General features: G+C 40.7%; 1 protein-coding gene across 1 annotated transcript; it reads right to left on the bottom strand.

Annotated features, from left to right (window-relative positions):
- Positions 1–4,242: 4,242 nt before the first annotated feature.
- Positions 4,243–14,319, bottom strand: yars2 (tyrosyl-tRNA synthetase 2, mitochondrial). The gene is made up of 5 exons (XM_088922863.1): positions 13,556–14,319; positions 12,136–12,303; positions 10,470–10,625; positions 8,121–8,291; positions 4,243–4,541 (listed from the first exon to the last, which is right to left on the bottom strand). Exons 1-5 carry the CDS (start codon positions 14,314–14,316, stop codon positions 4,382–4,384), a joined length of 1,416 nt encoding a protein of 471 aa, XP_088778989.1. The 5' UTR covers positions 14,317–14,319; the 3' UTR covers positions 4,243–4,381.
- Positions 14,320–16,797: the final 2,478 nt, after the last annotated feature.

Raw genomic sequence — 16,797 nt, 5'->3', positions numbered from 1 at the left:
AAGTGGTACAAAATAAAGTAAGTGACACAAAAAGCAAAACAATAAATTTAGAGCAAAGTGGGATTTGCCTTTGGAGAATATACATACTATACTTCAACTGTTTCACAGTACATCACTATAAAATTAGAAACATGAACTAATTTTCCATGTGATTTCAGGGCTGGATTTTGGTGTTTGTAGGCCCTAGGCACTTTCACTCTGAAAAGTGAAAAAGATGGATAAATGCCAATTGAAGGACGCCGACTGACGTGACGTACTTTAAACTATTCTGATGCTAAACCACGTGATTGATGGAGCGAGTCGAGAGACGATCAGTTCGATACTTCTAGTGTCTAGAACAGCCACTAGATAGCGTATGACTATTGATTTGGAGCACCTCGAGTCGATCGCAAGCGTGTTGTTTCAGCTCGTTTTTCGTTAGTCACTAGTGTTTCCCTCTTTCGTAGGCCCTAAAAATGTTTCGTAGGCCCTGTGCCTACAGTGCCGAATGGGAGATCCGGCACTGATGTGATTTTGTTACAATAGGCAGAGTTAGCTTTGCTATGCTATGTATGTGCTCACCTCTTGCACAAAGCCCTCGTCATACTTGGCACTGTCTTATCACTGTCAGATTAAACTTTGCTACAGTAAATACTTTTTTATATTGGCATATTCCTCCATAATGATGCCACACAGTAGGCATTGTGCGTGTTGTTTACTCAAAGAGTTTACAAGGTCATAAAGTTGACGTGCAGAAGAACATGTGAGATGAGGTAATGCCTTGGGGGGAAAGAATGCTGATCATGCTGAATTGATCTTTTAGGAGCAAGGAAATGCAGGCAAATATCAATTTGCTTTTTTCTCAACAACATGTTTAAATGTCTTTTACGGGCACATTATCTGTTGTAGGTTACAGTTCAATAGGCTGTGTTAAGAGTTGCATTTCTAGCTTCTGCATTATAATCTCCTGACTATAGGCTGTCATAACATGTCTTGTTCTGTATTATTTACTCCTTGGATGCAGTTTGACCTTTTAATGTTTTTTTTTGTTTGTTTGTTTTCTGCACAATAGATTATTTTAGAAATTAGAATAAAGGTCTTGTAAAACCCAGCCATCCGTTTGCTTCATCCGGTACAGGATTATATTTTTGATGGGACAAAGGTTCATTAAAAGGCACAGACAGACACACACTCGCACCATTTTTCCCTGAAGCCAATTAACCTACCAGCATGTCTTTGGACTTTGGAAAGAAACCCAAGTGAACATGGGGAGAACATGCAAACTCCACACAGACAGCACCCCAGGAATTAAACCCAGGGTCCCAGCACTGCGAGGCAGCAGTGCTAACCGCTGTACCACTGTGTTGCCTGCATCTATAATATATAATTATGTATGTCAACATAATGAAAGTCTCACTGTATTGTAAATATAGAAAAACATTTGGTCAGCTTTTACCAAAGTACACAGTTGTAAACGATGAGTGCATTTCATATCGCAAATTAAACAAAACGATATGGAAATTACAGCCCCCCCCCCGTGAAAATAAGCTATAAATTTGTCTGCTCCGACATGTTTTCTTAAGGGGAAAGAAATTGAGGTGTGCCTTATTGTGCCTGGGAGTGGATTCTATAGAGTACCAAAGAAATGAAAACATTGATCGTTATATATATATAACTGAAAGTTTAGGGTAAATCAGAATATGAAACGTTTTTCAAATGTACCATCGTGCCTCAACGTGACTGTTCAGTGTGCAAAGCATAAATGCAATAAAGGCAATTTCATAATTGTTTATGATCTTCACAGACCTTATACTGGTGTTCTTTGCATAAATGCGTGATATGACGAGTTTTTCTGGCCCTAAAATCAAATAGTAATGCTCTTCAGTCATTCACACAACTGGAATAATAATATGAATGTAGTTATTGTTATGAATAAATCCATGTGCTATTTCTACTAACTCCTAATGCAGTAAAATGCCGCGAAACCTAAATTGTTTGTCGGACCTCAGAACGTCTGTTTATCACTGACATCTAGTGGCTAAAAAGTAAAGTACATGCGTTTACCAGCGTTTCAAAGGCAAACACAATTTGTACTGTGGGTGGATTTCCAATGTATACATTGTATAGCCTACTATTCTTTGGGACTAGACCCAGGGAATCTGGATTTTATTCTGCACTGGCAAGACATCTGTGGGGATAGTCCATGCTTTCCCCAGGTCCTTGTGAGTTACCACTGGGTGCTTTGGTTTCGATCTTCCAAAGATCTGCTGGAGGCCTGATGTCTCTAAATTGCATGTGTGTTACTGTGTGCCCTGCGATTAACTGGTGATCTGTCCCGGGTGTATTCCCATATTGTGTCCTCTCGTGCTTTTGTTGCCACAACCCTAACCAGGAATGCGAGACTTTCTGATTATGAACCTTTATTTAATGGAATATTTACTGTGTTATGGTGCAGGAGGACCTTTTGTCTTAATTGCACTGTCCTTTAGCGAATCATGTTCTTTAGCTAAGCGCTGATCTTTTAAAATACCATTGCAAAATCTTTCATTCATTTTTAGAGTTCTCTGTGCCTGAGCAATTTAAATAAACATCTCTGCTGAACCTGGATCAGAGTAAAATTTAAGCAAATGTTGCACCTAAAAACAGGAGACGTTTTCTCTTCCTCTGGGGGCGGAATACAGTGACCTGATTGTGTATACAATACACATCTCTTTGTGGTCTTGTCTGTTCGGGTCAACAGGGTGACTGACCTCTTCTTTAAGTGGTCACAGTGGTGGGTGTGAAAGCTTTGAAGGCAGCTGCGAACTAACGTTCAGGATACCTAGAGCTGCCAAATGTCCTTTTGTTGCTTCTGCTCTGTGGTTTCTGCGACATGGGAGACAAACTCTTGGTGTTTATAGGGAAATGCTTTAATTTCCAATACCCTGCACTTGGAACTTCCAAGAATGCTGATTGCTATGATTGAAAGACCTTCAGTCTGTTTTTCCATATTTTAATAAACCATCTTACTATCAATAATTTGTGTTGATCATTCTGCTAGGTTAAGGTAAAGTGTATTTGTAGATAAAAGTTTTCTTTTAGTATGCACGCAAACATTATCATGACCAAGTTGATCTATATAAACGCAAAGCCTCTGTCAGACGTATACGTCAACCACAAATGATTATATCATTTTGTGAGTGAAACTGGTTTTTATATGAGCTTTGACTTTTGCAGATCCCACTACTGATCTTCTCTTGAGAAGAATTCATGTAACAAATGACTAAGGCAGGTTATTTAGCTTCTGGGAAATGTGGCCTTAAATTAAAGTGTGTCTGCCCTCTGATGGACCCCTTGGCACCCTGAAATTTGAAGAAAGGGTTTGAAAACGGATGGATGGAACAAAATAAACAGCTGCTGAAATTGCTGAAGGCGAACCGTTGAAGATGAAGGCAAAATACGTTATCATCCAAAAAAAGCTGTAAATAATTAAAATCGACCCTGCCTTTATTTATACAGAACTTCAAGAATGACTAAAAACGCAGGCAGCTATGTCATGCTGCAACTCGCAACTGGCAACCCACTGAAACTCAGCAGGTGTGAGCCTGGCCAGTACCTGGATGGGAGACCTAAGGTTGCTGCTGAAAGAGGTGGTAGTAGTTAGTGGAGCCAGTAGGGGGTGCTCTCCCTGAGGTCTGTGTGGGTCCTAACGCCCCAGTACAGTGTTGGAGATACTATATTGTAAAAAAAAAAAAAGCACCATTCTTTAGCTGACTGTCTATGATAATTAAAAATCCCAGGGCGTTTCCTGAAAAGAGTAGGGGTGTTACTCCTGTGTCCTGGCCTTTACCAATCATGGCCTCCAATCCCCATCTATGAACTGATTTCTCTTCCCCACTGATAGCTGGTGTGTGGTGAGCGTATTCGCGTACTATGGCTGCCATCACATTATCCAGGTGGAGGCTGCCTTGTGCCTGTAATGTGCTTTGAATGTAGCGTCTAGAAAAGCACTATATAAGTGTAAGGAACTATTATTATTAAAAGTATAACTGTTGTCCCAAGTAAAAACAATGCACACAAACATTAACCTCTGATGACTCTTACGAACCTGAATTTTGATACTGAATAAAATAATTTGTCCTAAAATACACATTCTTGAAGAATAAGGCACAGAGGGGAAATCCAAAATAAGGTATGGCACAGTACGTGTTAACAGAACGAGCTGATAATCCAGCATCTTAATGCGTTCACATAATGCAAAGATCACGTAGGTAATACAAAAAATTACAAATCAGAATACCTTTATTTAACATGTATCTTTTATATCTAAACGGTGTCGGAGAAGTCCAGAATAAGCTAACTTTGCTTTCTTTTCTTCAACGAGTGGTGTTGTTGTGGAGAAGGGGGGAAACCGAGAACTGCATCACAGATTCAGCCACTTGAGAATGTAAAAGTTCCTCTTTCCTATCCGGATGAGGGTCAGTCCGTTCAACAGAATGTGTTCCCTGGGGATCAGCACCTGCTCGGGATTGGTGACTCGGCTGTGGTTTATCCACACAGCCCCTTCAGTGACCATCTGGTACCTGTGTGTTTCAGGGTGAAGAAAAATACATTTGTTTTATTTTTTTTGCAAAGCCAACCAAAATAAATGCAAGTGAAAAAAGGCTTTTTTACATTTATATTGCTCTACTTTTGGAAGCATATACGTCATTGGACTCACTGGGGTTATCTTTATTTCTTTGTGCTCATTGTTTTGCGAATTTTAACACACTACTAATATCAGGGAGAAAATGAGCACGAGTCAACAATAACCCAGTCTTTCCACAAAATGTGGCAAAGCCACCTCCAATCTTTGCAACAAAGAATTTAAGCGATAGTGCAAACATGTGGCAAAAGGTTTTGAGGGCAGAGGAGACAAAATCTGAACTTCCTGGTGTGCATGGAAAATCTGGCTCAAACCCAACACAGCACGGCAAATAACATCCGTGTGTGTTTGTCCGTTGTGAAACATGGTGGTGGCAACATTTTTATGGGGCTGTGTCTCGTGAGCAGGGACCTGGAACTTGGAAGTTTGTCAAGGACTGAAGGGAAAATGGACAGAGATAAATACAGGCAGGTCACAGAGGACAAACCTTTTCAGTCTGCAGACCTAAAGCAGAGCTGAACATTGACCCTTAACCACACTGGAGTGGTTATCGAGAAGAAAGTAATTGTCCTTAATTGTCCCAGTCGAAATCCTGTCTTGATTCTAACAGAAAATTAGGAAAGACCTGAATCTGATGTTGTTCTGTCTAATGCTATTATATTTAAGGAACAACAATTTTAGAATTGTTTTAAGCAAGACACTAATAATAATATGATGTTTTTGGTTTCTACTTCATTGTATGAATGATTACAACTGGAGAGCACTGCATCAGTAATAAATCTTGTGTCAACTGTATGGTTTATGTCCAAAATCTGGAGAAAGCTTTAAGTTTGTGAATGATGGAGTCATTCTTGAACGACATCACTCTCAAAATGTTGCACACTGTACTTTAAGCACAAGGAACAACCTCTTCTGTTACAGTATGGATAATAATTATAATGTGTTATCTCCTCTGCCAGTAGTTTATTAATCGTACTAGAGTCCTGTTGACAAAATGTCTTGACAACAACATGACTAAGGCAAGAGTGCTTCTAAAAACAAGAAGGGAAGAGGTTTTATTTAAAAGAAGGAATTTAGAAAATGCACTATTTCAATTAAAGGTTTGATTAGACTCAGTAAAGAAAACTCAGATGGATCCAAAACCAGTTCCTGAGTAGTATATGATATATACAAATACAGTTGCTTTAAGATGTATTTAACTACTTGGTCTTTTTCACATTTTTTTGTGTTACTATATGGAATCAATGCATTTGATTGGAATTTGTTGCCACTGATCGACACAAAACACTCTGTAAAACAAAATTCTACAGATCCTACTAAATTACTGATAAATATAAAACAGAAAACAACTTATTGCATAAGTATTTACCCTAGTATTTTGCGACGACACACCTAAATAAGCTTGGGTACAACCAATTGTTTTTAGAAGTCACAGATTAGTTGAATGGTATCTACCCATGTCCAATTAAGGTGTTTCACATGAGTTCGGGGTAAATACTCCTATCTCTGGGAGGTCACACTGTTGATTAGTACAGCTCCCAAAAAGAACTACATCATGAAGACAAGGGAACATTCAAAGCAAATCCGGGATAGGCTTGTTGAAAAGCACCAATCAGGGGAAGGAAACAAGAACATTTCCGAGGCACTGAATACCCCCAAAACACAGTAAAGTCCATTGCAAAGAAATGGAGAAAATATGGTGCAACTGTGAATCTGTGCAGAACAGGGGGTCCTCAAAAACTGAGTAAACAGGGAAGAAGGGTACAAGTGAAAGAGGCCACCAAGAGGCCTATGACAACTTTCTTGGCTGAAGTGGGAGAAACTGCCTATTACAATTGCTCGGGCGCTATACAAATCTGGGCTTCATGGGAGGGTGGCAAAACAAAAGGCTGTTGAAAAAACGCACATCAAATGTCAACTACAGTTTGCCAGAAGGCCTTCGAGAGACTATAAGACCGAGTGGAATTAGATTCCATGGTCTGATGAGGCTAAAATTGTTTGCTCTCAACACTAAGTGCTAAATCCTGGAGGAAAGTCTGCTGCAGTCTGCAAGAGATCTGGTACTTATTAAGATTCACATTAATAATATTATTATTATTAATAATAATTGCTTACACTTATAGAGTGCTTTTCTGGACACTCCACTCAAAGCGGTTTATAGGTAATGGGGACTCCCCTCCACCACCACCAATGTGTAGCCCCCACCTGGATGATGCGACGGCAGCCATAGTGCGGCAGAACGCTCACCACACACCAGCTCTCAGTGGGGAGGAGAGCAGAGTAACGAACCCAATTCATAGATGGGGATTATTAGGAGGCCATGATTGGTAAGGGCCAACAGAAAATTTAGCCTGGGTTACACCCCTACTCTTTTTGAGAAACGCCCTGAAATTTTAATGACCACAGAGATCCAGGACCTCAGTTTTAGGTCTCATCCAAAGGATGGCGCCTTTTTTACAGTATAGTGTCCCCGTCACTATACTGGGGCATCAGGACCCACATAGACTGCAGGGTGAGTGCCCCCTGCTGGCCCCACTAACAGCTCTTCCAGCAGCAACCTTAGTTTTTCCCAGGAGGTCTCCCATCCAGGTACTGACCAGACTCACACCTGCTGAGCTTCGGTGGGGCTGCCAGTTGCGAGTTGCAGGGTGATATGGCTGCTGGCCATATTCCAAGAGGACAATGACCCAAACATACAGCCAAAGCTACACTGGAGTGGTTTTAAAGGAAACCACTACCTGTAAAGCGCTTTGAGTGGAGTGTCCAGAAAAGCGCTATACAAGTGTAAGCGATTATTATTATTATTATTATTATTATTATTAATCATTATTAAAAAAGTCAATGTTCTCAATGTTCTGGAGTGGCCCAGTCAAAGCCTGGACTTCAATCTAATCAAGAAACTGTGGCAGGAATTGGAAAATTACTGTTCGCCCAAGGTTCACTTCCAACTTGAGGGATCTTGAGCAAATGTACAAAGAAGAATGGGTCCAAATTGTAGTGTCCAAATGTGCAAAGCTGTTAGAGACTGAGAGAAATTACAGCCATGAGTAATTTCTACCAAACATGGCTCTACCAAATATTGACTCAAAGGGGGTGTTTACTTATGCAATCAGTTATTTTCTGTTTTTTAGTTAAAATGAATTTAGGAGGCTCTGTAGAATTGCATTATTGAGTGTTTTGTGTCAACCAGTGGCAGAAGAAACCAATTACACACATAATGATTCCACAGTGAAGTCTAAGGGGGGTAAATACTTTTGATAGCCCCTGTAGTTTTGATTTCCTCACACCTGAAGAAGGCTCCACGGCCGAAACGTTGTGTTTTAATTCTTCTTTTTTTCAGCATGGAATAAACCCATTACTTGTTCCTTTGCAGCCTACGCATGCTGACGCAGCTGCCCACCTGAATTTCTTTTGCTTGCAGACTGTTCTCTAATCCCGATGCAAGCTGATATTAAAGGCGTTATTAAGAGCGCCTCGTGACGATCAGAAAGGCTCAACTGCACAGGATGTGACTCACCCTCTGGCTCCCTCTGGAATGGCGCTGGCTCGGCGGCAGGCATCCAGGACAGATGTCCCCGGCTCCAGCAGGAGTTCACAGAACGGAGCCTCTCGGAAAAGCTCCTGTAGCTCCTCGTCTGTCATCTGCTCCAGGGCCTGCAGGCTGCCATGGTAGAGGGCGTTGGTACTCCTGCCATCACCCGTAATGCCACAGATTAGTACACCACTTCGTAATAATAATTCCTTACACTTTTATAGTGCTTTACTGGATAATCCACTCAAAGTGTTTTACAGGTAATGGGGACTCCCCTCCACCACCACCAGTGTGCAGCCCCACCTGGATGATTCGACGCAGGGGAGTGCCCCAGTACTCTCACCACACACCAGCTCTCAGTGGGGAGGAGAACAGAGTAATGAAGCCATTTCATAGATGGGGATTATTGGGAGGCCATGATTGGTAAAGATCAGGGGGATAGTTGGACAGAACGCTGGGGTAACACCCCTACTCTTTTCAAAAAACTCCCTGGGATTTTTAATAACCACAGAGACTCAGGACCTCGGTTTTACATCTCTTCTGAAGGATGGCGCCTTTTTACACTATAGTGTCCCTGTCACTGTACTGGGGCATTAGGACCCACACAGATCACAGGGTGAGCGCCCCCTATTGACTCCACTAACACCACTTCTAGCAGCAACCTCAGCTTTCCCAGGAGGTCTCCCATCCAGGTACTGACCAGGCTCACACCTGCTGAGCTTCAGTGGGGCTGCCAGAGTTGCATTGTGATATGGCTGCTGACATAGTTCAGTCACCACACCTATTAAATCCATCATATAATGAGCATAACCATCTTCTCACCCACCACTCACAGAAAATAAAGAGGAAAATAAATACTAAAGACTTCTGCACTTTTTTGAAAAATCAATCAATTCAATTGACTTTACAAAGCAGTCAGAAAATCCTCTCACTCACACACTAATTGTTACTAATTCCTGTTTTGGGTAGCAAGAATGATGATAAAAAGTGTTTAATTACTATAATTAGCATTATTTTTATTATTGCAGAATCAACAACAGAAGAAAAAATGAAATCATGCTTTAACAGATGGCAAATCTATTTAAACTGTAAATCGAATACTTTAATAATTTATATCAGTGACCACACAGACGTCTTTAAAAATGAGGCTCAATAACATTACAAAACAAAGTTACCGATTTTTAGTTTAGCTGAAGCAGTGTTTCAACTGACAACGATATAAAGATTTGGACTGTCCAAGGCCTATACTATACTGTTTATATGTCCCAATATACTAACTTTATTATTATTCGTGTTCAGTTTCTGAAATAAAATACAAATAAAATTATTTTATTGTTAACTACAGCTGGAAAACTCCTTAAATGTATTGTTTCAACAGCTAAATCAAGTGCCCAACCGTCAGTCTAGAAGGACTTTATATTTATAGGTCTCTTTAAACCTCAGTTTAAAGTTTAAAGTTCAGTTAGGCACTTAAGGGCTCATGCAGAAATTCAGAAAATGTCTCTCCAGGCACCCTCAAGCAAAACATATCCCCCATTACTTAAGCATCTCCAATACCAAACTGAAGAGGTCCAATCTATTACATTGTACGGTTCACTGAGAAATCCCATTTCAAAAGACTGGCAACATTTGTAGGTGAGTAACTTCATCTCTCACTTAATTCACTGTACAACTAAAATATAAGTAACCAGGCTCTGAGAAGTTTAACAACTTTTACTTCAATAAGTGCATGTTTTGACTTACCAAAACCCCAAAAAATGTTAAGAACATTCAGCTAAAAATAATTGGAATTCACCTTTCTTCCAGTGAAAGACAAAATTTCCATTGTTTGGAAAAACATTTCTGTATATACAATTTCTGTAAACAAGATGGTTTTATTTTTTTGGCTTTAATTGTTTTAACTTTAACTGAGGGTTCTTGTTTAATTGACTGTCCACATTAGAAACGAAAACCCAGAAGACACTGGGCCTTCCAAGATCTGAGTGCGACACCCGAGGAGTAAACATATGTGCCTTCTGCTCCCACAGGGTGCGGTTTTAAAGTTACAAAGTATCTAAACTGAAGTCTGAAGTATCTACGAGTAACTGGAAGCACCGCAGTAGATTTTTATTTGTTAAACGTGAGGGTGAAATAAATGATCCAGAACTCAGACGGCTCAAAACCAGGAGACGATGGGATCATGCGGAACTGGATTGGGAAGGCCTGGCCCATATATGGGTATTATATGCGGATTGGCAGTTCTTTGGGAATAGGAGCCCTGCCGCCACCATGGAAATAGAACATAAGGAAAAGGGAGAAGCCGGATTTTAAGAGGGCCACAGCCCTACAAAATACCTTTTGGCACTCTCTAAGCCTTCTTTGCCATGAACCAGTTTGGTGACCTCGGCCGCCAGGCGTTTCTGAGCCGAGCGCTTCTCTGGTTCCTTGCAGTGCTGGTCCATCACGTGTTCCACTTCGGGCAAAGGGAGGAATGTGTACATCTTCAAGTACCTGCAGGAACGGGCGGAAGGGATCATTTTGTAGCACCGGCCCCTGTACCTTGTGCAAAAACTGAAAGACTTCCAAGAGAACGCGCACACCATTTCTTAGCATGAATCTGATTCTTCCATATACCTTGTAAAAATATCCCCCCCCCCCCCCCCCCAGGATGATAATTTCCCCATTTTCTCACTTAAAATGTGAGAAAATCTCACGCTAAAGTCTCATCAGACTCAAAAAATGAATCTCAATCTAAACTTTAATTGACAAAGCCAAATTTAATGGCATTTATATTTATAGAAGCTGATCTGATTTGACTGATGTTATACATTTTCAAAATAATGCTGATACTGCTGACTAGCTAATGCTGATGAACATTACCGGGAAGCTGAATCTCTGCATCTTGGATGTTCCTGATCTCTAAACGCTGTAAAACAATGCAAGCATATCTGCAGTACCTAGAATTTGAGCTGGGAAATGTCTGTTGATTCTCAATTTCCGGTTCTGATCCGATTGCTTTTTTCAGGACAGTAATAAAAAACAGGAATCACTTATCACTGGAACCTTTCAGATCTTTCAATAGATGTGCAGTGAAAAATAAAAACAACAGGAGTTTCATGGCCAACATTGCAACCTAGTGGACAACCTATAAAAGTGACTACTTTCATCACATCAAAAAAACCTGTTGGGAGAATGAACACTATACAATGAATTAAAAATGCTCTGCTTTACATCAACAAACCTTTCCTGCTGGTTATTCATCCCACTATGCATTTTGTGTCTTAGTTCAGCCTAAAGCTATCCTTTTTTAGCACACTTGTAAGTGTATTCCGCGTACCTCTGTGAACAGAACTCAACCATCTACTGGAAATGAAAAATACGGTGGACACCCTCCCCAAAACTATGTGGGCACCCTTGGATCCCACTAACAATGTACTGAACGCCCAACAACTGGATCTGGGGTGCAGGCTTTGTGGTCAGCTTAAGTGTCTCCCTAGCTATAACTTTTGCCTAGTTCTTTTGTTAAGAAAACGTGCCTGACATTTGAATACACTTTAATCAATCAGACAGCTGGGCTTTTCATTGAAGCACCATGCACAAGAGGCCAACAGTGCCCAGTCTGGGATGTGAACCCACAACCTCCAAAGCCTTAACCCCTTCTCTATACTGCTATCCACAACTTGCTGTGCGAACTGGTGACACATGACAAGCAACACACAGTTCAAGTCTCCAAACGTGGGAGTGTTAAGATCCCATATAAATCAGTGAGACACACCAGAGGGGAATTGCAACAAGTGCAAAAAAATGGCAAAAAAACTATATCACATAAGTAATCAAAACAGTGGTCTTCATCTGTGCAATTGCAACAATCTTAAACTCAAGGAATATTTAAGGGAAAAACAATTGGGGAATATGCCACCGGCAATGCAGACCTCCACCTGCAATGGAGGTGGCGAGACACTGGATTTCACACGCAACCGTGTCTGTAACTGCACACACCACTTCACGGAGGGTCACTTGCCTTTCCACCATGGAGTCAGGCTGTCGCATGAAGTACTGGTAGAGCTCAAAAGGCGAGGTCTTGTCCCTGTTAAGCCACACTGCATTGCCTGCCGTCTTCCCCAGCTTGTCTCCTGTGGAACTTGTGACCAGCGGAACCGTGAGGCCAAACACCTCCTGCCCAGAGACTCTGCCATCAAACGAAACACGCAACATGAAACGCGTCGCATTACATCCTGTGGAACAGCAGACGCAGACGGACTCCCTTCTCCTTGCGTCAGAGGAGAGATCAATGTGAAAAGGTGCCTCCTTCCTTATTTTGCGTCTGGTCATTTCCTTGTGGTGGCTTTTTTCCCCCTCTCCATACAGCTGCTCCCTCTCCCATAACACAGCCAACATACTCCAGAACTACCACTTGAGACGTTAAGTATTCACAAAACACTGCAAACAATTTGGCATCTAAACAGTACACCTAATCCTAGCCAAATGGACTTAGTCATGACAATTTTAGCAACAGAAGAGCACTGTGCTTTAATTGTGGATTTAACTAATAAATAGAGGTACCTCATATTTTCCTTTACCTTTGCATATCACAGCATGGCTGTGTTGCTTTCAGTTCCTTTTGCATTAGTAACAAACTGTCTCTGCATATTACACTTACATGAGATTTCTCTAAGCGACACCCAAAAACAGTTAGAAACAAAACTAACACTCTAGACTGCTGTTGGCATATTGGAATTGAAGATGTTATTCATATTATCATATTAGGTCTTAGAGATTTCTAGATGATTTTACCTAGGGAAAACAGTCTACTGTTAAAGTCTAATTAGTAACCTACAGTATTAACCGTTTCCCCTTGTTTTTCAACATTTTTTCCTGGAAAAGAGCAAACTACTCATTATAAACAGGTTTAAACTACCAGTTGGAACCCTTGAATTAGTATTTTGTTTAAAAGAATGTTCTAGAGAATTTTACAAAGAGGTACTTGGTACAGCAGAAGTAGAATAACAAGTAGACATAAACCACTACCTCAAAAATACACTGCATCTGATGATGTTTAAATAAAAACAAGGGATAGGAGCTTGCGTAACTACTATGTATGACCTGTAAACTGAATGTAGTATTCTTGACATGTGGTTTGTTTTAAACATTTCAAAAGAAACATACTTTTAAACACCAGGTTCGTACGTGTACGTAACTTCAAATCTTTTTTAGAAGGGCTTTTATTTAACTGGTTGTGTGTGCCCCTTTGCTTCCCATAAGTCCATCTACTATCTCCTCTCCTATTGTATTTGTATTTTTTGTATGTATTTTTTATTGTTGTTCTGTAAAGCGCTTTGAGAGGCCACTTCTAAAGGCGCTATATAAAATCATCATCATCATCATCATAAACGACAACTAAAAACGCCTTGTTCGAATCTTACGAGTTCGCACATAATTACTTGTGAATAAATTCGTGTCCCGACATCAAGTTGCCCAGCTGGTCGGTTCCCCCGAGCTGTATCCTGCAGCCGTGATGCTTGCTGAGGTGATAGAAATCGTAGGCTTGAAAGAGCTGGTAGGAGAACTCGGTCAGGCTCATCCCTTCTGCGCTTTTCAGCCGGGACTGCACGCTCTGCCTGCTGAGCAGGGTCCCCATCCGGAAATGCCGGCCAACCTGGGACAAGAAGTCCACGACATTCCAGCCCCGGTACCAGCTGGCGTTGTTCAGGACGGTCACAGTGCCCAGCTTTTTCGAGTCGCCGCAAAAACAGAGTTCGTGGTTGGCGAAGATCCTCTGCAGACTGCTTCTGATCCCCCGGGTGTTTTCTTCCACGGTCTCCCCGGAGATCGGCTCCCTTTCGGTCGTTTTCCCACTGGGGTCTCCAATCTGGGCTGTAGACCCCCCGATGAGGGCAATGGCATGGTGTCCGGCGCTTCGGAAATGCAACAGTCCGATGATGGCCAACAGATTTCCCACATGGAGGCTGTCAGCGGTGGGGTCAAACCCGCAGTAAATGGACTGGGGACCGGACTGCAAAAGCTCGGGTAACTCAACCTGAGCCGCCGATTCGGGAAAGGCATCCTTCAGGACTCCCCGCTTGTACAAAGAGGCTAGAAACCCACTGCCAGTCGAGCTAGACCGTCGAGCGAATGAGATGAGGAAGAGACTTTTCTTCTTTATAGTGAAACACTGACATACTTTTCCAATGGGCGCCGCCATATTTGTGACCTATAACCCACAAAGGGGGTGTGGCGAATAATACGACAGTGAAAGCTATCTGGAGTAAAATATATATTAAAAAAAAGATAAGATGTAATTTTACACCGGCTGAACACTTCACAATTTACGAAAAAAAAGGTAAGTCTGTAAGGCAGTTTTGTATGTTTATGTAAATAAAAAAAAATAGTGTCATGAAAGCATTCCATGTTAATTTTCTACAAAAAATATTCAACATATCTGCATATATTGTAAAAAATGTCACGCGAGCTTATGTACTGTAAGGGAAGTTTTCCCAATTGGTTTTGCTTGGTTGCACACACAGTACATACTGTATATTAGTATGATCTGCAAAAAGTCACTATTATGAATTATTTCCAGCAATAACAAAGACAACAATAAACATCCTCATAAATAATGCATATTGCACATCACTTAAAAGAATAATATAAACAAAAGAATGTGTCTTTTAAAATACACACTGGGAATCTTATTATTTTTATCTTTCAATGTATAAACGGATAAACCATAATCAGGAGGTACTTATGCTTTCTTACCCCATGAAGACATTAATTTAAAATGAATACATCTTGTTGCATTTTAAGATGGAGAATACACAGTGCTTTCTGTCAAGATACCCTTACATGTGCACACTGTTGAATTAAGGCACACAGATACAGACAATAATGAGAAAAACAGTCTTAGTGTTCATATTATTAGGAAAACAAATCTTGTATTTTTAAAGAAATGTCAGTTAAAGCACAAACTGTACAGTACTTCAAACAGCGATGCACAAACTGTAAAAGTTAATATTTTCCCAGAATTCCACACTAGAATCGCAGATGTCTATGTGAAATCTTTGTACAACATTTAACTCCAAAATAAGATCTTAAAATCTTTAAATATTGTTTTTTTGCCTTTGTATTTAGGCCAGTCTGGTTTTCTGTGATGTTTGCCCATAGAGGGCAATGTTTAACATCTGACTCAAGCCCTTTTCTGGTGCCACTTCCCAGACAAATTCTTCATTCTAGTGTAACAGTAACTAGAACTGATAGTAAAACAGGGAATGTTTACTAAGGAGAGTGAGTAAAATCCAAAAGACAAAACAAAGATTACAGCCACATGCCCATTGAGGCCAATTTGTGCCAATGTATGCTACTGTATATTACTGTTCTTGAAGAAACATTGTAATTAAAGCAAGTTTATTCTCAAGAGTAACACAAGATTAACATTATGATCAATTTCCAGCCTCATGTCATCAGACCTCAGAATCTAAGCCTGGATAGAGCTGGGATAGGAGACTGTTAAGGAAAACCAGGGAGCTGATTTAATTGGTGTTTGTAGAAGAGCAGATGGATCCTTCAGAAGGAAATGTTAAACCATAATCTTGACTACTTGGCTATTAAAAATCCCATGTTTGAAAAAGAAGGGATTTTACACCCTGGCCCTGGTTAAATTCTGCTTTGGGCAACTTACTACCATTGAAAGCAAAAAAGGGAACAATTATTTTGACAGATTAAATACTTTTTTCCTCTTTACATGTTGTACATCTGACCTCATTTCTCACCTCTCCACCTGAAAGGCAGGGATATAAATATAGCCACCATGTTGTGCAACATAGCACACACTAGCATTATTTCACAATCTTTTTTTTTCCGTGTTTGCATTGTAGGTGTAACTTTATTTGCATAGAAACACAAGCAGTTCCTTAAGCACACGGTACTCTTTGTACTGTACAGTAGGTTCTATTTTTCATCTTGTGATTCCACTTCTGGAATCAGAATCAAAGCAGTGAAGCAGCTTACTTAGAACAAGGAATCTTGGGAAGTCCAAAAGCATAACATGCAATTCCTTGATAAAAGTGTGAATGACAGGGTAGATCAATCTCCATGAATGTGTTTCTCAGTTATGGTCGTGTTTTTAATCAAGCCAAAATAAATCATGCGCTAAACCACAAAAAGGTTTATCCAATGAATCAAAAAGATGGATAGATAATGAAAATAGAAGCCGGTCATTACAAAGATAAAAACCTAATAGTCGCACCTTATTCTTACAGTACTGTATCATTACAATAATACTGTGTCGCATTAATAGGTTGTGTTGAACTGGGCACTGGTATTGTTTTGCAATGCAACAGCCCGATGATGGCCTACAGATTTCCTACATGGAGGCTGTTAGTGGTGGGGTCAAACCTGCAATAAATGGACTGGGGACCTGACTGCAAAAGGTCAGGCAACTAAACCTGAGCTGTCGATTCGGGGAAGGCATCCTTCCAGACCCTTCTGCTTGTACAAAGAGGCTAGAAACCCACTGCCCCTCAAGCTAGACTGTCGGGCAAATGAGTCAACGAAGGGACATTTCTTCTTCATAGTGAGACGCTGCCATACAGTACAATTGGTGGCGCCATATTTATGACCTGTGTCAGGAAGGCTGTAGTGCAAAAGCCATGAATTTACTGTGTGTCGTGTTTCTACATTCTACCCT

Source organism: Atractosteus spatula, chromosome 8 (genome assembly GCF_055471065.1).
Source record: "Atractosteus spatula isolate fAtrSpa1 chromosome 8, fAtrSpa1.hap1, whole genome shotgun sequence".
NCBI lineage: Eukaryota > Metazoa > Chordata > Actinopteri > Semionotiformes > Lepisosteidae > Atractosteus > Atractosteus spatula.
This window is presented reverse-complemented; position numbering and strand designations above follow the sequence as displayed.